The sequence below is a fragment of the Belonocnema kinseyi genome, chromosome 10 (genome assembly GCF_010883055.1).
Source record: "Belonocnema kinseyi isolate 2016_QV_RU_SX_M_011 chromosome 10, B_treatae_v1, whole genome shotgun sequence".
NCBI lineage: Eukaryota > Metazoa > Arthropoda > Insecta > Hymenoptera > Cynipidae > Belonocnema > Belonocnema kinseyi.
In genome coordinates, this window is record NC_046666.1 from 112,769,742 (window position 1) to 112,797,245 (window position 27,504).

At 32.7% G+C, this 27,504-nt stretch overlaps 1 protein-coding gene across 3 annotated transcripts in view; it reads left to right on the forward strand.

Annotated features, from left to right (window-relative positions):
• The window catches only part of LOC117181506 (traf2 and NCK-interacting protein kinase), a 252,578-nt gene that overhangs the window by 71,417 nt on the left and 153,657 nt on the right, over positions 1-27,504 (forward strand). For all 3 annotated transcript variants that reach the window (XM_033374255.1, XM_033374254.1, XM_033374256.1), the window contains exon 4: positions 7,723-7,767. In XM_033374255.1, coding sequence (XP_033230146.1) covers positions 7,723-7,767 — 45 coding nt within the window. The remainder of the gene's footprint in view (positions 1-7,722; positions 7,768-27,504) is intronic.

The following is a 27,504-nucleotide window of genomic DNA, read 5'->3' on the forward strand; positions in this document are numbered from 1 at the left end:
CCCGACAGTAGTTCCAAAAATTTGCTAAAAATACTTCTCCGACGTTTGACGGATTTGCGCGTTTCTTGAAATTCTGAATCGAATGATATATAACAAATACACAAAACAATTGTAGATACAGCAGATCCAAACTGTTTTTCCTTTCTTCGACTGTTTTAATTTTCAATCAGTATTTTAGCTAAATTTTAATTTTATAAACAGTTATCAGGATGTCCAATGGGATCTCCATTATCTCCCATAATTTCAAATTTAGTTATGGAAGATATTGAAAAAAGAGCCTTATCTAGATTATCATTCAAACCAATTTTATATAAACGTTACGTAGATGACATTTTAACAATCGTCCCAACTAACAAAATTATAGAGCTCTTAAATATATTTAATAGTATCGATGAAAACATTCAATATACTCTTGATAAAGAAAATAACATCTTAAGTTTCTTAGATTTGGAAATTCAAAGAATACCTAGTGGGAATTTAATCACAAACCGGTTTAAGAAACCATCTTGGTCAGGTTGTTACTTAAATTATGAATCCCATCATTTGTTCAGTCAAAAAATAGGATTGATTAAAGGTTTAGTGGACAGATGCATAAAATTAAGTGATGTAAAATATAGAAAAGATAATTGAGACCAATTGAAAATCACCTTACAATTAAACAATTATCCCTTGCTGTTAATAGAAAATGTCATCAAAGAACGTATTAATGAAATATACAACACTTACATTTTAGAAAAAAAGAAGAAAAAATGGTTACAAAATTACAAAAAAACTGATCTAAAAGTTACCTTACCATATGTTCAAGGCCTTTCTGAAAGATTACGAAGATCCTTAAAAAAATGTAATATTAATGTTTATTTTAAAAATAACAATACTTTAGAAAAATTATTGAGTAACAAAAAAGATTCTGAAACAATAGAAAATCTGTCTAATGTGGTTTATTTAATAAAATGCAATGGTTGTCAAAAACGCTACATAGGTGAAACTGGCAGGAGATTGAAAAGTAGAATTTACGAACATAAAAGAGATTGTAGAATTGGCAATTTGAATACAGGTTTGTCACAACATTCGTGGAAATTTAGTCATGCTTTTGATTTTGCTAATATTAAAATCTTGGCCAGAGAAAATAATACTTTTAAAAGACGTATCATTGAATCAATTTTTATTAATAAATATATCAACACTTTAATAAATTAAAAAACTGAAATATTGAATATAAACCAAATTTATCAAAGCATTATGCATCAAACCCAAACCCCTCTTTTTAAATTCTTCTAATTTAAATCAACTTAATTTATTCAATCTTATATTCTCAAGCTTTGGCGCGCTGACAATCGCTGACCCTGAATAACGGTCCCCTGACGATTACTTCGTCGCAGGCATTTTATTCACACTGCTGGCACTTTGCAGAGAGTTTGATGTATATATATGTTTTACAAAGAAAATGTACCAACTCTAGTCGAACTCTTGTCTATTTAATTGTTATAATACCAAAATTTTGATAATATATAATGAGAAAATCGTTGTTTATAGTTAGAAAAATTAATAATTTAACAGTGTGAAATTTCGAGAGTAGAATTATCAGTGATAAACAGAAAGTGAAAGTTAAAAAAGAAGTTGAAAAAAATTAATTTACATAAAAATATAAAAAAACGATTTTTCAAGAAAATAGTTACAATTTTAATGGAATAGTTCATTTTTCAACCAAACGAATGAATTTTCTGCCACTTTCAAGTAAGCTGAAAATAGATTTATTATTTTTTTAAATGTTAAAAAAATATTAAAAGTACGTTGTCAAAAAATTGCACGCGCGACTATTTACTACGCGCGTAGTGCGCATAATGTTACAGTTTAAAAGAAAAATGGTTCATTAACTTTTCAACAATTTTTTCCAAAAAATATCATTATTAGGAATGTAACAAATAAATAATAATAAATACACATTGTAATAAGTCTCAGTACCACTAGAACAGGGTACAGGTTAGACCTGTGCATTATTAAAATCGATTCAGTTTTTTTTCCGAACCGACGTAACTGAGTTGTCGAAAAAAATATTATTCAAACTAGGCAGTTCGAAAAACTTTCGAATCGAATTTTGACGTGTTTAGTTCAAATCGAAAGAAACCCGATTCGAATTAGGCAATTCAAAAATATTTCAAACCGAATTTCGACGCGTTTAGTTCAAATCATAAGAAAACCGACTCGAATTAGGCAGTTCAAAAGTATTTTCAATCGAAATTCGATGCGTTCAGTTTGAATCGAAAGAAACTCGATTTGAAGTGGGCAGTTTTAGATTACCTTGATTTCGCTGCGGTTAGATGCAGTTTTTCAGCATAGCACCCGCTTCAAGCGAAATCACGCGTTTGTCCTTATGAAAAACTTTTTTATATATAATAATATTGGTTGTACAGTGTTGGCTATGTACAGCGCATTTTACACTATTGAGATGACGAGAAATAAAGATATATTGTATGCTCTGTTAGAAGGGCATTGCTGATCCTAGCGAGATCTCTTACCTCGTTGGCTATTTTTAGATTTTCGTCATTCAAAATCATCAGATCGGCTCTTATCGTCCATTGAATATTCGCGATTATATGTAATTTACTCAGGTCGTCGCCTGGGCTAAGAACAGAATCCGTAGAGTCCTAGTTCGAGACGAAGATCCTCGTTGTTTGAAATTACTGAGGCTGTTCTGTAGATACTTCTTCCACAGGATATCGTTAATGGGATCCTGACAGGATCACCAATTTTTTAGTGATGTGAGAATAATGGACCTTTTTTTTTTTATAAATGCCTGAACTGCGAGACTGCTCTTCTTTATTGATTATCAATCTTTACTGCTAAGCGGTAGGAAGCAGACTGACTTTCTACATAAGGAATGCGTTAAGCAACCCCGCCACGTTAAGGCCCATGCCTAGACGAATAAGTAGGGAAAATAGCCAATGCTGTTACAAAAAATAATTAAAATTTTTCATTTGACTTCATCACAAACCAAAACTAAGGATATGAATAGTAAGGCCCGATACTAACAGGTTCGAATTTTGAAGCGACTAAGTAGGAAACAATAATAATATTCGAATCTTAGAATTTTTAATATTTAAATTATTCAAAGAAGGGAATTAAAAGGATTATTATAAATGATAAGGTTTTTTATTCAAAAATGACCTGAAAAATTACACAGGACCACAAGTCAAACAAAACAAAAATTGACCAGTATAAACTCATGTGTCCTATATGTATTTTTGGCCACTGAATCCGAATCTGTCGAGCATTTATCTCCAGCAAGTCAGGATCTTCCGTCAATCGCGAAAAATGGCGGGAAATCGATTTTTCCGTATGCAAAAACCTGATACAACTCAAATCCACATAATTCTCATTCCCGAAATGAAAGTCAACAAACCACATAACCACAGACCCACAAACCCCAAACCTGCAACCCCCTTGACCCACAAATTTCCCCTCCCCCATCTCTTCCCCTCTCTTCACACATCTTCCGAACTCTCCTCACTCTACGCCTTTGAATTCCACAAACCGTAGACCAGCAAACCCAACTTATGCAAACTCTACACACATAAACATTAAAGGTAAAAGTAGTAAACTCACTTAAAGATTCTCTTTGCTCCCTTCTCACTCCTCTTCAATCCCATTTTTCTTCCTATATACCTCTTTGATTCCCATAACCCACAAATCTTCAAATCCTACTTCTACAAACCTTATACAGTAAGGACATTTACTATGTAGTCATAGGGAATATAATTATATAAACTCTAGCATACAATGCAACCCGTCTTGCATTTGTGTAATGCAAAAAGTACTGTATAGGCGATTTTAAATCGATTTCCAAATCTCCCGCGCTCGACATCTTGCGCCGATTGGTCAAAGGTTTCGAGACTCAGAAGACGTGCGCAAAATATACGTATAATCAAATTCTGAAACAAGGTTATGTTCCCCAGGATCACCCACGCATTTCAAATAAATAATTAGTTCCGAATTAAAAAAAAATGTAACACAATATTAAAATGGTCATAAATACATTCGGGACGTGCATTTAGTACTTTCAAAAAAATTGGAGTTGTTTTTAACTAATGTAAGGGTAGGTGAGTGATATTTCACGTTTGACAAGTGTCGACATCGTTTTGTACTTCGATCTTAATTAATTTAATAAAGTGAATAGCTGCAGGTTGTACGTAATTAATTGGCGATAAAATCGGTTGTTTTACCTATTGAATAAAATATGGGAATCAAACGCTTTTGAGTAACTGCAACGAAAATTGTAATCCGTATGATTATAAAAATTGCAACGATGAATCTGAGTGAGTGAGGGTGTTCAGCGACTTGAAAATTTCGTCTCCGCCACTATAGAATGTTAAAGTATACATTTTTTGTGATATTTGACTTAGAAATTATAAAAATTATTAGCTGAAATCTTCAATATTAACTCAGCTTCAGAATAGACCTTTTTATTTTAGACGTCGACAGTTCGAACGTGTCAGGATTTTACGTCATTTCTGTTTTTTTCGAACAGTTTTGTGTCGAAATGTATGGAAAATATTGTAAATGAAAATAACAACTAAAAATAAGTGTGTTAGTAAATCAGAGTTTAAAGACAACAAATTTTTAAGTATATTAAAAAAAAAAAAAAACCGCGAAGAAAGTGCGAAAAGTGTGGCGAGCTAGCCCATTATTTACATTTGTTAACATCTTTCGTCTTCAAAAAAATGTTCAAAAATCCGGAAAAAATCACAGAAGATGATGTTCCAGGAGAAAAATTAGTGCAAAAATCGGTGAAAGAGCGCAGTTTTAAACAGCTTAAACGATGGATAAAATATAGGAAACGATCTTTAAAAGGAAAAAAAAGTAATTCAGTAGAAAGGTTAGTTCAGGTTGTGTTTGGCAGGTATTAATATTTTCTTTCTTTGCTAACATTTGCTTACATATTAAATGAAGCATTGTTATCGGGGTTTTGAATCTGCTAAATTTTTTGATAAAAATAAAATCTATTTAATACTTTCACTTGAGAACGCAAAACTATTATATTTATGTATTTATAACCAGTTTATATGAAAGAAGGAAAATTTGTTAGTACATTCCTTATACCAGGTAATCACTAACGAATGGCTTTTTATTGTCTAACTTGAAAAGGAGAAGTAGAAAATATAATATTGTGTTATTTTATATTTGTATAAATATTAAATATTCACTCAAACAAAGTTCTGCACTGCAAATCTTGTATAAAAGAAAATATTTATACCTGCCATACAAAACATCAACTTACCTTTCTACTAAATCACGTTTTTTTCCTTTTAATGGTGGTTGTCTACATTTAGGACATCGTTTCGGCTGCTCAATACTGTTTTCTGCTACTGATTCGTGCATTAATTTAGCACCTGGAACATCATCTTCCGTGAGTTTCGCCGAATTTTTAAGCATTTTTTAGAAGATGACAGATGCCAACAGATGTCAATAATGGCCTTGGTCGCCGCACTTTTTGCATGTTTTTCACAGTTTTTTTTTAAATAGGCTTAAAAATGTTTTACCTTAAAAATCTCTGTTATTTAAAAATTAATTTGTTGTTGTTTTTATTAACAATATTTTCCATACATTCCAACAAAAAACTGTTCGAAAAATACGGAAATAACGTAAAATTTCGGCACGTGCACACTGCCGACGTCTAGAATAAAAAGTTCTATTAGACTGAGCGATGGCCATATAACGGAATTTTCAAGAGTTTCACCACTTGGTTTTTAAGTATACACCATATTACAAAACATTAATAAAGATTTCAAAATGTTTAAAAGATTTAAAAATATTTAAAAGGATTTTGAACATTTTATAAAGGCGTGTTTATCAAATTTTAAATATTTCATAAAAATTTCACAAAGATTTCACAAAGATTTTTAAACTTTTAAAAGATGTAAAGGGTTTCAAAGATTTTGAAAAGGTTACAGTTCACCATATTTCCAAGATTTTATAACATTTGGAAGATTTGAAAAGGTTTCCAAACATTTTAGAAGATTTTTTTTTGATAAATTATAGATGTCAAATAATTCAATGATTTCAACGAATAAGAAAGATTTCGCAAACAAAGATTTACGAAAAATTTTCCAAAGAAACCACGTCCCGAGAATTTTCGTGAACACATTCTAATATTGTGTTAGGAGTGTTTTCAATTCGTAACTAATTATTTATTTGAAATGCGCGGTGAATCCTGGGGAACATAACATTTTTTTAGATTTGGAAACTGAATTAAAATCGCCTATATAATACTTTTTTGCATTACACAATTGCAAAACGGGTTGCATTGTACGCTAGAGTTTATATAATTATATTTCCTATCAGTACATAGTAAACGTCCTTACTGTATATACATACCATACATTTTTAAATACTAGATCAACATAACTTCACTCCAACTCTTCTCAACATAACTTTGTCTAGGGGAAAACCCCGACGTGTTAAAGAGAAACTAGTTTCAGATTCGTATTCGGTACCCCAAAATACATAAAAATATCATACCTGATGTGTTTCCTCATGATTTTAATACAAAGGGTAATTCATACTCAGAAAAGTTGAATTACTAGGGAATTTTCCGCGTCTAGGGAAAAATCCTGGCGCGTTGCAGAAAAACTGATGTCCGATCCGTGTTCAGCGCCCCAAAATATGTATAGGTACCATACTCTGATCTCTCGCGCAACCCACTTTAAAAAAAAATTATTTGAATAAATTTCATTTGTCGAAACAATTAAAAATTAATGGACCAATGTTATTAAATATTCCACTTGACTAATCGTAATAATTCCAAGGGGAAAAAACACAATTTTTGAAAAGCAAATTATGTGAACAAATTCAATTTATTTAGATAATTAAAAATTAATTAACCAATGATAATGAATATTCCAATCCACAAATATTAATAATTTTAAGTGAAAAAAAAAACAGAATGCATTGCTGAAAAGTTCGATTTCATGAAGAATTGACATTTTTTGTTTTAAGAGTAGTTTTAAATACTCGTGGGGGTGTGATAGGGGTGTTAAACCCATATGTCTGATACCTAAAATTCTTCGTTGGATAATTCTCCAGAGGCCCCCATACTTTCCTGTCACATTTTTGTAAACCCTAAAAAATTATTCCAAAAGTTAGCTTTCCTCATGGGAAACTTCATGTCAAAACTGGCATCTGTTCAAATCGAAAAAAACAATAAATGAAAATTAGGGAATTTTTTTTGTTTGGGATTTGGAATGAAATTGGGGGAAATTGGGATCTCTCTGGATGTGCAATCTGCATTCTATATGAATCGCTTGAGATTTTTAGAATTATAATTATAAATTGAACATTTAAAACGCCCACTCAGTTCGCATCCGTGGCACGGATCGAATGTCGCTTTTTCGACATCCGATCTACTGGCCGATCTAATCAAAAAACCCAATCCGACCGTATAACGAATCGAATGTCGGTCTTTCGTCATTCGATCGGTGGGTCGATCGAATCGAATAAATCGATCTGACAATAGCACGCGTCGAAGATTGGTGTTCAACATTCGATTGACGGGCCAGTCGAATCAAACAAACTGATCCGACCGTGGCACGGATCGAATTTGGATTTTTCGACATTCGATTGGTCGATCGATAGAATTGAATAAACCAATCCAATCGTAACAGCAACATAATCCATAATTGTCGTTTATAGAGCATCTTCAATATTCGAAATATTTCTGTGTTTCAGGACGAAGAAGAAGAAATAAAATTAGAAATTAATGTCCTTAAAAGGGTAAGTTAACAAAAAAAATTATTTAGATAGTTTAAGCTTTTCAACAGAGGAATAGTTACTACTTTGCTGTTCTCGATTAAATCATTAAATGCGGTTGATGATTTAAGTTGTATTGCAGTCAATTAAAATATTATAAGAAAATAGCAGCGTGCAAAATAAAATAAAAAACTCGACGAGCGCAGTTCGGATAATATTGTCATAAAAATGTAAACAAGTAATCAAACTTGATTTTACTTAGGGGCCATCCAAAAAATACGTAATGCTTTTTTCTGGTAATGTTGAACCTCTCCCCTTCCTACGTAAAAATTACATTCCATAGTACGCGTTTTTATTGGATAATTTTTATTTCTACTAGAACTTGAAAATGCTTAAATTTTGATGGATTTTATATACATAAAGCGTTTTTTATGTTTTCAAGTTGAGTAACATTTAATAACGTTTCTAAAGGATATTAGAACAAAGTCTCTTTGCAAAAGATTCTTGCCATTTTCCCAAGGGTCTTTAGAAAACAGAGCTACACTCATGCGTAAAGAGGATGTGTCTCAACGCGCCACGGAAGTATGAGAGGTGTTCATGCTGGAAAAATCCAACGTGCTCGAACATTTATTTTAAAAGTGTGCCAGCTTATGAGAAAAAGGCCAACGGAGGATAATTGGCTTAGAATTCTATCCACTTTAACGTTTTTTCTACTTTTACTCATGGGACACGTAGGCTTCACTAAGCAAGTTTTTGAAATTCGCCTAAAGGCCCGTATCTACACGCCTGTTGGTAAAGCTCTCTTCCTTTAACTTCAATATGTGACAATAGTATAAGCTTATCTAATTCTAGAAACTTTCCGAAGAAAATATCTAGAGCATTTCTAGAATGAGATACATGATCCTCTAATAAATGACCCTTCAAGTGTCGAAAGCTCAAAATATGGAAAAAAACAGTATAAGGGAAAGGTGCCTTATGGAGTCAGAAAAACTTTAATTGGTATAGATGTTCAGTTTCAAACTAACCTGAAAAGATTGACACGTGTAAATTAAGTATAATCCTTTGTGTGTGTAATTAAAACTACTCTGTTCAACGAGAGAATGTACGGAACGGTCGCGCAGCTTTATGTTTCGGGCGGAGATAATGTCAAGGAATGAGTCATTATATTATGTAACATTATTCTCTTTTAGTGATTTTATTTCTCTTTAGATTAAATTAAAACCCTTAAAAAGTTGTAAATTTACATTCTCTTTAGTTAATTTGTTCGTAAAATAACTATATCACTAAATTTTAGCTATAGAAATATATCTATAACAGTTTGATTTTTCTAGTTGCTTACTTTTCTCTGTTCAGGAAATTGCACCCGAATATATACATGGGCACAAAAATTTCTTCTGGTTTGGGAATTGAAAAGCACAACGAGCAATTAGTTACCTTCAGTTAAGAAATTTCCTGGAAAGGATTAAACATATAGTCTCAGAGCTGGTGTCCTTTTTTCGACATGTGAGAGTATAAGACTTAGTCGTGTCAGATGAATGCTCATTAATTACAGAGTATTTAATCGTGCTCTTGTTTTAGATTTGAAGGTAGAATTTAATATTTATTTTATGATTAGACAAAATTTTTTGGAAACCTTTGATGATTTGGCAGAGTTCAACTGAAGATTTCAAAATCTTCATTTTGCTAAAACAAATGTTGACTTTGAATCTAAATTTCTTTCTACTGTTTCAATAAAGTATTTTCAACGTTGGCGGATTCTGTGCGATTTTTTCTTATTTTTCAAATGATTTGACGGACAACGCTGCCAATCGTATGGCATTGAAATGACACTGGGTTCTCAGTGCTGGTTCAGTACCTGCGCTACCGCTATGAACCCGAATCCCTTTTTATAATTTCCTTCAAATGATTAACATTTTTGTTTGTTTATAGGTATCTGAAATTGCAGTAACTCGTAAATTCTGAATTTCTAACTTTTTCAGCGGTAATTTGGAAATTAAATTTTTTAATTTCTTTTAGCTGGTATACTTAGCAGCTTAGTCGCAGGTACAAAGTGAACATATGCAAGCACTTAAAACGAGAAGCTGAGTAGCTTTAAACTAGTAGAATTGAAGTGACACTAGGTAGTGCTAGGGACCCTGTAGCGAGGGAAGCGCCAGAGGCTATGTGGAGGGGGGAGTTGGAACGGAAGTTGGAGCCAGTGGTAGAAGGCGCGATGTATTTAATCGGCAACAAACACGACAAGCACTAAGAATATCGAAGGTACCGTAGCGCGAAGCTATAGCAAATTTCAATAACTGTAAAGTGCTGTTGGAACGAAAGTATCGCTCTCTTCTCGCTCGACGAATTCGCACTCAGCTGCCTATTTGGCGCATCCCTCATTACAAGGTCCCTAACCACTTCAAGATGTCAACAAACACTATTCGCATACCGAAGCACGAAGCTGTAGTAAATTTTGGTATAGTATCTGGATTTGGAACGGAGGTGTCTTCTTTCTTATCGTTCGACCAATCCGCAGTCAGCTGCCCGATTGGCGCGTCTCTTACTACAGGGTTCCTAGTTAGTGCCGTTTCAGTGTCGTTCAGTCGCCAGAGGTAGTCATAGACTCAGGTTCTGCAGAGATATTCTTTTTCAAGTGAAATATAAGTTTTCAAATGGTCAAAAGTATGGTACTTTAAGTGTCCGTCGATAATGTGAAATAAAACTTAGTTTTTCAGTTGTTTTTTGTTACTCATTGCCTCAATTAATGAAGATAGTCGTGCAGGAAAGCAGGTCTCGAGAAAAAATGTATTTAATTATACTTTTCAGAAGGAAAATATTCTTATCCATAGTTGTATTGTTAAAGAGAAAAAAGGTTATTTTTATGAGAAAGTCTGAAACATAGCGAAATTATTGATTGAAAACATTTTTTACAGAACTTTTTTCTTTTCACTTTTTACCAAATTTAAAAAAATTATGGGATTTTATTGAATTAAAGCTTATTTTCTTGTGAAAAAGATTCTCTACGATATTAATTAATTTATTTTTAAAAATTGAATGCAGGTAAGTCCTAGAGAATCTTTTTCTCAAGAAAATAAGCTTTCGTTAACAAAATCCCATATATTTTTTAAAATTTGATAATGATAGAAAATAATAGTTCGGTTAAAAATAAAAGTTTGTCAATAAATAATATTTGTATGTTTAAAATTTTTTAATGAAAAATAATCCTTTTTCTTTTCAGCAATAGTTTTCCTCAGTGCAATTACCTCAAATGTACATACAACAGAGGCCTTTTTATTAACAGTAAATTTTATTTAAAATATTTTTATGTGTAAAATATTTTTCCCGAAGGAAAAAAATCAGCATTACATCGTATAATGCACCGCTACTAAGAATGAATACGTCGCACAATTTATATGACTTAAATTCATTGTTAGTTAATGTCACTTAATTGACAATATATATTTCGTGTACAGTATTTTATTAGTGATGCATTCCATCGACAAAATTCTAAAAACGAGCTAGATTTGCATTTGTCTCGTTTTCGAGCGACTTCGAGTATAACATCCGAGCAATCCAATGTTTAACATATAAAAAGCTGAAACGTCAAGTGCCCGAAATTGCATTAATTTACCCATAATATACGTAGGTTTTACGACATATTTCTAAATTAACAGGTTAAAAATTCTTTAATAATCTCAAGACCGATTTCTTTTATTTTCAATTTTGTAGTAAATATTAGGAAAATTAAAAGGTTAGTTTTCAAAGAAAATTATGCAGATACTGCTCCTAAACTCAAAGTCTCAATAAACTTCCATCGAATTTTACATCAGCATCGGAATTTCATAACGTAAATTGAAATGAATGCCATGCTTCACAGGAATATTACATAATTTTAATGCACATATTCATAGAAAATAATATATTCTAACTAAAAATAATGACTTACACTAAAAATACTGTATTGTTACGCTAACCTCATATAGAAGCAGAAAAGTACCATTAAAATGCTTGCACTTTACTTTCACCACCAAAACAAGCTTCATAAAATTGATAAGATTCGAAACTTTTATATGATTTTACTTGTTTTGCGGTGTAAAAACTGGGAGACTGAATAAAATATGACACTATATCAACCATAGTGACCGAGGGCACTGAAATAACATTTTCACTAAAATCTATATCTGTCCCTACTAAAAAAAATCGGGGGTCGACCACTTTTGTCACGTTTCACGATAGAAATCGTCCACCCTCGAACCGATAGAGGTCCAGTCCACGTGGACAACATTATGTCCACAGTGTCTGGCCCCCCCCCCCCCCCTGTTATAATTTTTTTCCGTGTATATCTATCCTAATTTAAATTTGTTGAAAAACGTTTGTAGGTATCTCAAATCGTCGAAAGCCGTAGATTCTGCATTTTTAACTCTTGAATCTGTATATGCAACATTGAAAAAATATTATTTTCAATTTTTAATTCTTTTTGGTTAGCCTACCTTCGTTTCTAGCTGATGAGCTACCTGATGGGATGTGAGTTAGCATATATTCAGAAATAGTTAGACTCATCAGGAACGATCAGAATGTTCAGATATCGTCAGAACTTCTGACCATTTGTGACGATTCTTGGGGGTTTTTTTTTTAGTAGGGGTATGACCATATGGATCAGTTTTCAATATGTTCCATTTTTTCGATATATCGGGTCTTGACATCTCCCGGCAAATTTGCCAAATATAAACTCCGCATTTCGAAAAACAATACATGTAAACTATAGGGGCATACAAGCAATGTTATTCCCACAAAGTACTACAAGGAGACTGCACGTCATGTATTTCGACTGGCGCCAGTTCGCGATCGCGTGTCCTCGGAGTTTTATGTCTTCCCAGATTAGAGCGCCCCTTCAGTGAAAATATAAAATTAGAAATTGTTGTCTGCTACGGAGAATCGAGTATGTTTATAGGTTAAGTTTGGTTATGTCAAGTGTCAGTTGGTGTTACGCACGCAGTGATAATGCTTGTATAATTTATATAATTATATGAATAATGCCATTAAAACAAGAGGAGGAATATAAAAACAATAGAATGCAAGTATAGATATTGAGAATTTTGCGTCTGATACCTCTCTCTTTCTGTGCCCTACAACCCGAATCACAACCCTTACAAAAACAACGCGACATTATTTTATCACTTTTTATGTAGGTTTTTAGCACTTACACTTTGCACAACCATTTTTTTCCACTAAACACAAACAGTTTGCAATTGCACGACGTCATTCATAGCTTATGTTTATACCGGTTCAAAATTTACATCACATGTTCTGGTAGAGTTCCGCACGTAGCGATATCATCTGGGAAGACATAAAAATTTTGAGGACAGTCGATCGCGATTGTGGATTTTTTTCCACCATCCCTGATATAGGCGTGCGGTATCCTTGTAGTACTTCGTGGTTATTCCCCCAATGTTCGGTCGGAGCGTTTGACGTCACAAGTGTAAATAATCTATATGTTGAAGGTTTAAACTGATAAACTGCGAATGCGCATAGCACTTGCTTTCATGTAACGCAGTGTTTTACAAATACTCAATATCTCCAAACATAATTCCTTTTAATTTTTTATTACTTTTTATTCAATTCTTCCATAATAGTTCTTGATATTTACCAGCTTGCCAAAAGCAGCTGCCAAAGCTACTGTACAATCGGTCCTAAATAATTTAACAACTAATTTTTATCAATAATGGAATCCACGGGATATAAGTGGAGAAGCTTTTCTGCGAACCATAACGTAGATTCCTATAACTTTGTCAGAATAAGGATTTGTTTCCAACCCACATGTTAGTTAATACACAAACGAATATAAGATGCTTTTCCAAACAAATTTGGTAAAAAGTAAAAAATTAATCAGAGTCTATTTAAGATATTTAAAAAATGAAATTAAAGGTATCTGAATTGAAATTAAAGTTTTTTTACAAAGATATATACAACTTTAACGCTCGGAGTGCATTACGGGTCTTTCAGACCCTTACATCGATTTTAGTGGAGAATATTCTTAAGACAAGAATTTTAGAAAAAATATAAGAAATTGACAACATTTAATTTTTTTTCTTAGAAAACTTAAAGTTTGTCGATGATTAAATCCAACGAGACATTTAATGTACACGAGTTGATTCTACAATGTTAAAAAAATATCCGGGAATTTTTTCAAGTTGATCGGTAGAGTAATTGTGCAATGTTGAACAATCAATAAGTGCGTATGGTCACATTGACTCAGAGTGCTCCTCATGATCAAAAAAATAGGTATGTGCTACGGCGGTTGAAAGTAAAGTCAGTTACAAGTTTTTCAATTATTTCTTTAATAATTTAGAATCCAGAACTATTACAGAAATCAATAAATACCCTCATTAAAAAGCAGTATTGGGAAGTATGGGATCCACTACTCTTTTCGCGAAAAAAATACTTATTCGCGAAAAAAGTATATAACAGCATATTTTAATATAGTTGATACTTCACGAACAGCATTACTAAATTAAATATTAATTTAAGACTTAAATGTTTTATTTTCTAATTGTATTATCTTCATCTTAAATGGCTGAATTGACATCCTAGCTATGTCAATACAAAATTCTAAATCTGTTACAGTCATGGACATAGGAAACACGGAACTAGGCATGCCATCCTAACTTGGCGAGCGGGGTTGAATCCACCGGAGGGGGGAGAATTTCATGAGTGGGGAGAGCCGCCATCTTACGATGTGCAATTTGATTATGCGCACGAGCATTTTTGCCGACAAACTGTGCATGAAAATATAAACATGTGGGCGCTGCCATGTTTGTCGCGAGACATCAAAAGGTGGCGGACCTCCCCCCTCATTGCATCACCCCCGCAATGGCATGCCTAGTCCCTTGTTTCCTATCTCCATGGTTACAGTGATCCACTGTAGAATTAAAACATTTTTTATTACATAGCTCTCTCTATCTCTTTCCATCTCTTTTTCTCCCTAAACTATACTTACTGCATATGATTTATCATCTTTATCTATTTATATCCTCTCTTTGTTGCAATTATCTAGAAGGTTCTAAGTTACAATCGACACGTGATTTATATAATATTGAAAAACGCAAAAAAGTAATGCAACATTAAAAATAACCTTTAAGTTCTTTTCGAAGAAAATTGCGTAGTAGAAATTCGATGACGTCATTGAGAATTTTTTAGAAACATAGCATAAACCAATACACCTATAGAATATATCGGTAAGGTAGATTTCTATGGTCTCTGAAATAAATTAGCTAGCTAGAAAACAGTATATCATCCTCGATTTCTATAATCTTTTGGCATTGTCCAAGATTCGTGCACAATTTTTTTATATGATGTAATTCATTTTGATGAGGCATGCTGTGAGATTTGTAACTGGTTTCGAGTTGCTCAATCGCAAAACCTTATGCAGTTTGGAAAATTTTAGAAAATTATTTTCGAATTAAAACACTTTTTAATACATAATTCTCTTTATCTATTAATATACAACTCTCTTTGTCTAATTGTTCTAGAAGGTTCTCAATTATAATCGACGTATCTAAATACGTTTAAAAGTTAACGTTTTTGCAGCCCAAAAAGTGTAATGTGCAATTGAAAAATAACCTTGAAGTTGTTTAGAAGTAAAATTGCGCAGTATAATTTCATGATGTCATTAAGAATATTCTGAAAATATAGCACGTACCAGCCACTACAGCTGTAGAATATCGGTAAGGTAGGTTTCTATGGTTTGGTTTTCATGATCCCTGAACTAAATTATTCAACTAGAAAGCAATATCATATCCTCTATTTCTAGATACTATATTATTATTTTTGTATTTAAAAAATTTTTTATATCACTAGATTTTTTATTTAAGAGTTTCAGAAAGTAGATGTTCATGTCATCAATGTATTATTTTTTTCCTATGTTTGATTCACAGTTTCCTTACACTAAATTTTAATATGGCTGAATTTATTCTTATAATTCTTCATACTTATTGCAAGCACGTAAATTCTAACAAGAGCTTTCAAATTCCACGTTCTTCATCTATAAATAGTTGATTCAATACTACGAGGCTACCTGGTATTAACTCTGAATCTGTTACAGTAACCCACTATTTTTAAAAGGATCTCTTAAGAATCTGTTGGCATTCTTCAAGATTCATGCAAAAATGTTTATATGATGTAATTCATTTTGATAAGGCATGCTGAAAGATTTGTAACTGGTTTCGAGTCGCTCAATCGCAAACCCTTCTATCGACTTGTAAATTTTAGAAAATTATTTTTGTGCTGAAACATTTTTTGATACATGCTGCATATCATTTACCATCCTTATCTAATAATATATCTCCCTCTTTGTCTACTTGTTCTAGAAGGTTTTAAGTTATAATCGACACTTGCGATATATAATATTGAAAAACGCAAAAAAGAAAGTAATGCAGCATCAAAAATAACCTTGAAGTTGTTTACGAAAAAATTGCGTAGTAGGAATTCGATGACGTCATTGAGAATATTATGGAAAAATAGTATAAACTGCTGCATATATAGAATATGGGTAAGGTAGATTTCTATGGTATCTTCAATTAAATTAGCTAGCTAGAAAGCAATACATCATCCTGTATTTCTATAACCTATATTAATTTTTGTTTTTTTTAATTTCTATTTGACTAAAATTGGATATAAAAGTTCCAGAAAGTAGATGTTCACGTGACCACTGTATAAGTTTTTCCCAATGTTTGATTTACAGTTGCCTGTTTATATGATGTAATTCATTTTGATGAGGCATGCTGTGAGATTTGTAACTGGTTTCTAGTCGCTCAATCGCAAACCCTTCTATCGACTTGTAAATTTTAGAAAATTATTTTTATGCTGAAACATTTTTTAATACATAGCTCTCTATCTCTCTCTTTCTCCCTAAACTATACATGCTGCATATCATTTACCATCCTTATCTAATAATATATCTCCCTCTTTGTCTAATTGTTCTAGAAGGTTCTAAGTTATAATCGACACTTGTGGTACATAATATTGAAAAGCGCAAAAAAGAAAGTAATACAGCATTAAAAATAACCTTGAAGTTGTTTACGAAAAAAAAATTGCGTAGTAGGAATTCGATGACGTCATTGAGAATACTCTGGAAAAATAGCATAAACTACTACATCTGTAGAATATCGGTAAGGTAGATTTCTCTGTTCTCTGAATTAAATTAGCTAGCTAGAAATCAATACATCATCCTGGATTTCTATAACCTATATTAATTTTTGTATTTTTTAAATTTCTATTTGACTAAAATTGGATCTAAAAGTTCCAGAAATTAGATGTTCACGTGACCACTGTATCATTTTTCCCCAATGTTTGATTCACAGTTGCCTTGCATTACATTTTAATACTGCTGAATTATTTTTGTTATTAATGTTGCTTTATTTTAATGTTTGAAGTAAGTAAATTGAATCTTTTTTAGATTAATAATAGATTATGTGAAAGAGATTTCAACGTTTCTTAGTCAAACTCTAATATTTATAGAGCTGATTTTATTTTATAAATTCTAGCAAGCATTTTCAATTCGTATTTTTTTCATCTCAAATGGTTCATTTGACATCTTAGCTATATTAATATAAAATTCTAAAATCTGTTACAGTGATCAACTGTATATACTCGGACCTCTTAAGAATCTGTTGGTATTTTTCAAGTCGCTCAATCGCAAAGCCTTCTGCAATATTACAAAATTATGTTTTGATTAAAAACATTTTTAAATACATAGCTCTCCATCTCTCTTTCTCCCTAAACTATACATGCTGCATATCATTTACCATCCTTACCTATTATTATATCCCCTCTTTGTCAAAATATTCTAGAACCTTCTACATTATAATCCACACGTGCTCATATAATTTTTGAACATCGCAAAAATGTAGTGCGTCATTGAAAATAACCTTGAAGTTCTTTGCGAAAAAATTGCGCAGTAGAAATTTGATGTTATCAGTTATAGAAGATTCAGCATCATAGAAAAAATTTTAACGTTGAATTCAATCATCCTCGATTCTCTATAGTCGAAGAGTAGTCTTAGTGGATGATTGAAAAAATTCAAATATTTTATTTTATTAATTGGTTGCATTTTAAAACTTTTAGTTTGAATCTTTAAAATTTAAAAGGTAAAAAACTGAGCTTTGTAAATGAGAGCTGAAAAGCGAGCATATATCTGTGGATAAAAAAGGCATGCGACCTTAGCTCGAATATAGTTGCATGACATAACGAACGATAAGCGTCGGGCAGTGTACTCTTGGTATTTATTAAACGTCCATGAAAGGTCTCGAATTAAATTCATGCTGTCTGTAATCTATCTCTCGAGTCTCGAAATTGTTTTTAGTATCTTATTACATATACCTCGTCCATAGGTTGACGGACCTAGCATATGGAAAAGAATGAATACGAAAGCGAACGATTGCAAGTTGTAAAAAGAAGTGATCTCTCTATAGAACGATAGCATAGGATAATGAAATGTGTGCAGCCTCAGTCTGCCGATGTATGAATGATTCTGCGAGTTTAAACGCGTGTAGCTGTTATCTCTGGTCCTCGCTCGCTACTTGATACTAGAATAAATCGACAAGCATCCCTGAGTATATGACCTACTGTAAGAAATGCTTTTTATTCCTTTCTTACGTTCGATTAACTTTATAGATATACTTTTTTAATTCTAATTATTTTTCTCGAAGATTCTAGACTGCAGAAGCATGTTTTTCACAGACAGAAACTTTTAGTTAAACCATCGTCTATCAGGAATTTTCAAATTAAATTAATAAGCAAAACAGGATGAAATGCATAAGCCTCATATCAAATTTCATCTGTCCACCGGCATCTTTTACGCATTAAACAAATAAAGGCAGGAATTTTTAGCTTAAGTATCATCTATCAGGAAGTAATAAATCAAATAAATATTCAAAGCAGGATGCCATACGTAGCTCTCCATATAAAATTTCACGTATACACCTGCACCTTTTGCGCATTTAACAAACGTCTTATGTGTCAGGAAGCAATAAATCATCCTTATTTTTCTCATTTAACCTTGAATCTGTTTACATGAATTTGGCTAAAGACTATTGCGTAATCTCAACGTCATCAGGATCCTTCGAGAACGTTCTCGAAGCTTAGCACGGACACGAACCCTTTTTTCCATAAAATTGAGCACGGACACGAATCACTACTGGTTGAAGTTTCTCGATGCCGGTAAGGTAGGAATCGTGAGCCAGAAACCCCTCTATACATATGCTTTTTTCATTTTTTTAAATTATATCACAAAACTCATTTAGCTAATTAAAACTTAAATGAGCCATGACTTTATAATTTCAGTTGATGTAATTTCATGAAAATGAAAGTGTCATTCGTGGTAGGTATACGAAACTAGTCGTCTGTTCGCAGCGGAGAGCCTGCCTCGGAGCCTACCGAGCTGCCGGGTCTGGGTGGCATCCCCTCTCGCTGGGTAAGCAACTTACATGCGGTAGGAATTTGGTTAACGTTGCGCTAGATGGCATCGCTGAAAAAAGTCCACATGCCCTGTCCTAGCGATCTACCCTACCAATAACATTACAAATGGGTTATGCAGAATGTTTCTAGACCGACTAAGCTCGGTTAGGAAAAATTAGTATGTGGAAACTAAAAATTTGTATAAAGTTTAAAAGGATTTTAAACTATAATTCACTGTTTTATTCTGTCGGATTCTCGAGCATTCATTTCTTTGGATAATTATGCAATTTTATGAGGGGCAAAGTAGATGACGCTTTTCGTTCGAGATCGCTAAGTGACGTCGACCAGTGCAAAGTGTCCTTATTTTCATAAGGGCCCACAATTTCAGGTGGAATAATACTTAATTAATTTTGCACCAGAACGTTTAAAGTTATATAATCTTAAAACTCACATCACAGGAAATGAATGCTCGAGATATCAACAAAGAAATACAAAGCAGCCGTCAGGATCTCTCGGTTCTTGTAGCACCACACTAATTGACAGTCCGACACTAATGACCGAACGCTATTCTTCGTGCACTGTTTTTAATGTATAAGCTGATATTGTACATTTTATTATAAATTGATATTTCTTATTAATTTATAACATATACACTTAATATAAAAAATTCCTTATATCTTTATAATGGTGCTTATATATTAACAATTTGATTTGACATCATTTTCTTATAAGAAATATATATCGGTAAGGTAGATGGCTAGAGCTGGGCATGTAAACTTTCTCCAGTGGTGCAATCTAGAGTACACTTTTGGTATTGAACCATCGTAATATATGTACTCATATTGCAAAAAGGGGGCATAGAGATATTGCATCCATATTTCTTCAATATTCCGTGTTACTAGGGATACAAAGTGAGAAAACTCAAATAATTTTAGATCAGATATTCAATAAGGATATAGCGTAAAATGCAAATTTTCAAAAGTAAAAGGCCTTGGGTGTCATTTTTTTCCTCTTTGCGTTAAAATTGAATGTGTGAAGTTCTATCAAAGTCAAAGTTTTTTAACCGAGCCGCAAACACAAAATAAGCAAAAAACCCCAAAAATAGGCTTTTTTCAAATTTACTTCACAAATGTCGCACATATGTTATGTTGTGGAAGTTTTTTCGATCGTAGCAACAATTTTCGAGATAAATTTTTAAAATTAAGTAAAAAGGGGAAATTTTTTTATAATCGCATCTATTTAGAATAAAGGTCGGTTTTAAACGTGAAATATTAATGCATGGTGCTTTGTCTTTCGCCACATGATTAAAAAATGTGAGTAAGGACAATGTTCATAGTCAACTGTTTTCTTCTACGTCATCTTCATTTGTTTTGACCGTTAATCAAACAGTTATAATCTGGATTTATTGGCGAAACCACATTGGATTCTTTGATTTTTAATAAGTGGTATAATTATTGGAGAACAAATAGCAATAAATAAAGCTATCATTAGACAAAAATAACGTTTTTATGAAAATGACTCCTTAGTGACATATGATTGCCTACGGAAAAAGATGTATTTAAAGCATTCTTATGGCATAGACTCCCTCAGAAACGAAAGTCATGCAGCGGTCTTATTTCAAAATTGTAAATCTTCTAATGAATGATTTAAAAAATATTCAGGTTAAGTGCTCCCTCTCTTTAGTTGCAGAGCATCGAATTATTTTTCTTTTCGTGAAAGCTTTATGATTCTTATAGCAATTTCATAAAGTCTTACAAAAGAAGTAAAGACATAACCTCCTAACAAAATAAGCGATGCTTATACAATTATAAGATCGGGAAAACTCTTTTTCACATCGCAGCTTGCAAATACAATGATTATTATTCAAAATGTACATGTACGACCAAGGTTCCTGCCAACACTTTTTTTAAAACAATCCTGCTACCAGACGTGGAGGATATTATTCAATCGTCATCTTCTTCGAGAAATCCTTCCTCGTGCGATGAGGACTTCCTTCCTTCGAAGCCAAAAAAAGATCCCAATAAATCAGGCATAATGTGGTCTTATATATCTTTAACAAGTATAGAACGATAGGTTGATCTGTACAATTTACCGAGCATAGCTGCAGCTGCTATTGGCATAGCTGCTTTGCGGGACCATGGATTACAGTCGACGCTATTTACCTTGCCGCTGATGGGACCGCAGGGGAGTAATTTTCCTGGTAATGATGTTCCCCCAATCTCGAGTTTAATCTTTAGGCGTGGTCATTGATGCCAATCGTTTCGTTCGCTGCGTACGTTGCCGCGCGCGGATCGGTGTTTACGAACATTGAAGTTTGCTTTTCAGGATACATATTGTGGAAGTAATTATCTCACATTTGGTTCCAAAAAATTGTGAGCACATCGTTCTCTCGCGGAATAAACTGAAAAATAGATTAGTATTTACGAATTATTGATAAACCTTTGATTAAATTTGCCATACTGGAGGTTCTCATGTGACAAGGAAATTATCATGAGACATAAATATTATGATTTAGAAATTCTTTTATAAGCCACATTAACAAAGCCTATAATGACTTTTTGCACTTTGAAATTACGTTAAAAGACCTAAACCAAGGTAAATAGCGGCAAGGTAAGCAGCGTCGAATGTAAATACCCATGACAACATGTTCCCGCCAATTGATCAAAGTAAAATATGGCGAAGTAGAGTAAAATACCGCCAAGATGTAGTCAGTGTGCAGTCCCACAATATCAGTCTTGAAGGGTTATATTATGATGTTTGTAAAGATCAAACTAGAGCGAAATCTGGACCTAAGGCCTCAATATATATTAAATATTGTTAGAAAAATACATACATAGTTCTATTTTATACAAGGTTGCTAGGTAGAGTACGAGGCTGTTGAGTTGGATCGCGGACCGAGATTGTGGGCTAAAGAGTCGAAAGTTTAGGCCAAGTGGTCGTAACTTTTACTGTATTACTTATATTTGTTACATTTATTAAAATTTACATAAACAATCTGACGTGTGGATTTTCATTGTGTCAATTTACGCATGAATTCAAGATCGTGTAGTTAACTTAGATTGAACTCTAACAATTATATGTGAGAATCAATTAGATATTTCGGAGAATAGTGATTTAAAATAGTGATTTAAAATAGTGATTTAGAATAGTGACTCAACTGGCAGTTGGACTGTTGTCTCGTGATACGAGTTCCATAATAGCATCACGAACATATCTCGACCTGGACAATATTCTTCAAAATATTTTAATGCTGGAGGATCTGGAGAATTCAAGAAAGCAGCGTTTTTCTTCAAGACGTGAGAATTCTGGAGCAGCTGAACAAAGGAAGGATAAACATTTGTCTTTGAGTTTGATACCGGATAAGAAGGAAACTTCGAAAGCGACTTCAAAGGAGAGCAACCACGTTAGAGGCAGCTGGAAAAAAGAATCAAGTCTAAGTGCAGGTGCGGAGCGCGCGTGTTTTCCATGTAAATCGACCAATCACTACGCAAAAGCATGTCCTGTGTAACGCGAAATTAAATGTTTTCGTTGCGACGAGACAGATCACTTCGCAAAAGATTGTACTAGGCCTAAGAAACTCGACGAAGGTAAGATAAATGTTATTACTTCTAATTGCGATCCATCTGAGAAAAAATATTTAAAGAAGGCTTTAATTAATGATGTGATTCTCGATTCTCTGGTAGATCATGGATCTTCAGTGTGTACATCAGCTCAGCTGATGACATTTGTTTCAGAGGGGTGCCAGATAACGCGACTAATTATGATGTAATCATCGGTAGATCTTTGACTGAATTGCCTCATATTGCATTTTATAAAGTCGGTGATAAAATAACTTATTTTCATGCAAATAATTTTCCGTTTGCTACAGAATCAAACATCGAGTCAAACCTTGAAGAATTGAGACCAACTGTTAACGAAAAAGTTAGTATTCACCCGGGATAAATTAATTTTATTAATGTATTAATCGGTGATTGTGAATTAATGTTGCCTTATGAAAATATAATTCATAAAGAGGTTAAGTTATCGAAAGGGAACATTCTTACAGATAAGATTTTGTCAATAAAAGAAATTCCAGAAATGAAACCTAGATTTGAGCCAGTTATCAAGTCTGAGGTACAAATACATGAATCGTTATCTGAGGCCGAATCAAAAGAGATTGTTGATCTTTTAAATTCTAAACGTCGAGCAATTGCTGAAAATTTATCGGAGTTAGGACGTACAGATGTCCTGCAAATGGACATAATTTTAAAAGAAGGGTCGGAACCGTTTTCTGCGAAGCCGTATAATTTGAGTTCATCGGAACGTGAAACAATGCGAGATCTTATAGGAAAATATAAACGAGTCGGTTTAGCTAAAGAAACAAATTCACCCTTTGCTAGCCCGTGCTTTTTAGTTACTAAAGCAGATGGATCACCGTGTCTAGTTGTCGACTATCGGTGATTAAACAAGATGACAATTCGAACAAACTTCCCTCTCTCAAATATCGATGATGGTCTAGATCAATTACATGGCTCCAAGTTTTTTGCCACTTTAGATTTGTTGCATGGTTATTTACACATTCCATTAACGGAAAGTGCGAAAGAAAAGACGGCTTTTATATCTCAGGATGAGACGGGTCAATTTGAGAGAGCAATATTTGGTTTGATGAATGCCCCATTCTATTTTTCTAAATTAATTAAAAGGATTTTTGATTCAAATAATTCTAATTTAGCTCTTACTTATTTTGATGACATCTTGATTTATGCCAAGACTTGCGAGGAATTTATGCAAATATTAAGCCAGGTTTTGGTTCTTTTGATAAAAGCAGGGTTAACATTAAACTTGAAAAAGTGCAAGTTTGGGTTGCCTAAAGTGGATTACTTAGGATTTGTAATTGGAAAAGATGGAATGCAACCAGGTACAAAACACATTAGAGCACTTGTAGAGTTTCTTCAGCCGGAAAATGTGCATTATGTTACAAGGTTTGTAGGACTAGCAAACTCTTCGAGACGTTTTATTCCGAAGTTTTCGTGTTTGATGGATCCGTTAATTGAACTTTTGAAGGACGGTGTAAAGTTTGTCTGGAGTGAAGCTCAGAAATTTTCTTTTCAGAAAATCAAACAATTGATCAGTTCGTAGCCTATTTTGGGTCTTTATAATCCGCTAGAAAACGGTAGTGAATTGCACACGGATGCATCAGCAATCGAATTAGGAGCGATGTTATTTCAACAAAACGAGGCAGAGAAACAGAAATTAATTTACGCAATTAGTAGGAAAACCTCAGAAGCGGAAAAATCATATCATTCTAGTAAGCTAGAGTTGTTGGCTGTAGTGTGGGAAACGACTCGATTAAGACCTTTGCTAATCGGTATTTATTTTGACATTTTCACGGACTGCCAAGCGTTGGTTTATATTTACAAGTCAAAAACAGCTAATCCACAAATAGTTCGTTGGCTCAGTTCTCTTGCTGATTTTGACTTTGATATACACCATCGCAAAGGTGAGAATATGCAACACGTAGATGCATTATCTAGATCACCGGTAGAAGAGGCTAATTCTTTTGTTGAACCAAGTACGATTTTAAATATTTCGATGCGCGAAGATGAGATCTTGATGTACCAGAGATTTGATGAAAAATTAGCCAGGAAAATAAAAATTCTAGAAAAAGCCGAACAGGAACGTACACGATTGGAGAAAGATGAATATCAAGATTACATATTAGGAGATGGTTTACTATACAAAATCGATTACAAAGATAAAAATAAGGAATTGTATGTCGCGCCAACAGCCATGCGTAAAGCGCTATCAATTAAGTACCACGATTTTTCCAGTCATTTTGGAATCGATAAAACGGTATCGAGAATTAGAGAACATTTTTATTTTCCAGGAATGCGAAGATACGTAAAAATGCACATTGGATCTTTTTTAGAATGTTTGTTAGCAAAAAGGATTGTAGGAAAGCAAGCCGGGAATTGCATCCTATTCCTCCCGGAAAACGACCATTTGAGGTTGTTAACATTGATCATCTTGGGCCATTTGTAACTTCAACTCGTGGAAATAAGTATATCCTTGCAATTATTTGCAATTTAACAAAATTTTGTCAATTATATGCAGTTAAGGATACAAAAGCGCCTACGACGATCAAGAGGGTTGAAGAATTTATTTATAGATTTGTTTTACCTCAGAGAATCATTTTAGACAGGGGTACTAGTTTCACAGCTAATAAATTCGAAGAATTGTGCAAAAGATTTGGTATCAAGCATACGTTAAATTCAATTAGGCATCCTCAAGCCAATGGGCAAGTGAAGAGACTAAATCAGACTATTTTACCGGCTTTACAATCAAATAAATCTTTTGGACAATGAAGGACTAAGATGGGATCAAGATGTAAAGAAATTTGAATGTCTATTTAAAATCATTTAATTTCTTTGGAAATCTCTTGAAAAATTTCAAATCTCTTGAAAATTCCCTGAAATTAGAAAAAAAAACCTAAAATATTTCAAATCTTCTACAATCTCATATTAAATTATTTAAATAATTTGAAAATTCTTTGCAATCTATTAAAATATCCTAAAATATATTAAATCTTTCAAAATCTCAAATTAAATTACCGTAATCAATTGAAAATTCCTTGGAACATTTTAAAATACTCTCAAATATTTCAATACCTTCAAAATATTTTTAAACACCTTGATACCTTTTAAAGATTTCTAAAGTACTTTGGACTTTTTTTTAAATAACTGCTAAATTGTCAAAGTTCTTTGAATTTCCTTTAAATTATAAAAATAAAATAAAAATTCCTCGATATCTTTTAAAACATCCTCAAACATTTAAAATCTTTTGAAATGTCTTGAAATTTTTTAAAGCTTCAGATTGAAATTTAGAAAAGAGAAGAATGTCAAAAATTGTTTTAGAAGTAGTTAAACTTTAACTCGAATACTTTCTCGTAAAACCTTAACTTAATAGTTTAACTAATCTACAAATATTTCAATATCTAACGTTTTGACATTTTTCTTTTTTCTAAATTTCAATCTGAAGCTTTGAAAAATTTCAAGACATTTCAAAAGATTTTAAATATTCGAGGATGATTTAAAAGATATCGAGGAATTTTTTAATTCATTTCAATAATTTAAATCAATTTCAACGAATTTTAACGATTTTTTCCAACTTTTCTGGCTGAAAGTGGAACTACTTTGTTCAAAAGCTAGTTTTCTTGTTGTTGATGATTCATCAATTTAGTTAAAAAAATTTGTTTTCTGAAAATTTAACTATTTTGTAGAATTTTTTTTTGTTATTGTTTAAAAAGTAATTCTTTTTCTAGAAAATTGGACTTGTAGGAAAATAAATTTCTTTTCTGCAAAGTTCATGTATTTTATTTAAAATTCCTTTTTTTTAGTATATAATTAAGCTTTTTAGATGAAAATTTAACTTGTTGTTTAAAAATTTAACTATTTTGTTGAACATTATTTCATTTTCAACAGAAGGTTTCTGTCGAAAATAAAATAATGTTCAACAAAATAGTTGAATTAAAAAAAAGAGAGATTAATTCTGAACGCGGAATTTAATAGAAAAATGTTCAAATTAAAATGCGAATTTTTAATCTAAAAGATCGAACTAGCTGTCCAAAATAAACGAGTCTTGATCAAAATAGTTGATCTTACTACCCAAAAAAGATTACTTTTTAGAGAAATTTAGATAAAATCTTCCACAGAAGTAAAAAAATGACTGAAAAATTCCCGGTTTTCCTCTAAACTTTAGGGTGCTTCTTGGTGTTTAAAAATCTGGGATATAATTCCCGGTTTTCCCAGTCAGAGACCACCCGGCTTGAACTGGTGCAGTTCTTTAATTTTTTGTCACTTAAAATATGTGACTGATTTTCTTTTTTTTTTGAGTCAAATATTTAGGAGTTGATAATCCAATGATTTTTCGATCGCACCTGGTGTGATAATTCTGAAAAAACCCTCAAAACAATGATGAGAGTAGAGATGAAAAGTAAATATAGAAATATAACATATAATCCCTTGTGGCATTTGCAGATTTGCTTAATCTGGCATTATATTTGACTAGCTATGGATAATAATTGTAGCACAAATAGACAAAATGTACAAACGGATTTTAAGGTCAAATACTGGACAGTTAAAAAACACAAAATTGGTTGATTTATCTCTCAGATTGTAGCTGTCAAAAATTGCTTGCTCCGCGATCGAACAGTTTAACTGGGCTTAACGTAAAATACCAACCATCTCAATTCTAATTTCTATATCTGCCTGAGTCAAAGCCGACATAAGTTTGTGTGCGTGCGGTATACCTACGATGGCCACGCGACGCACACATGTAAAGAATTGAGGG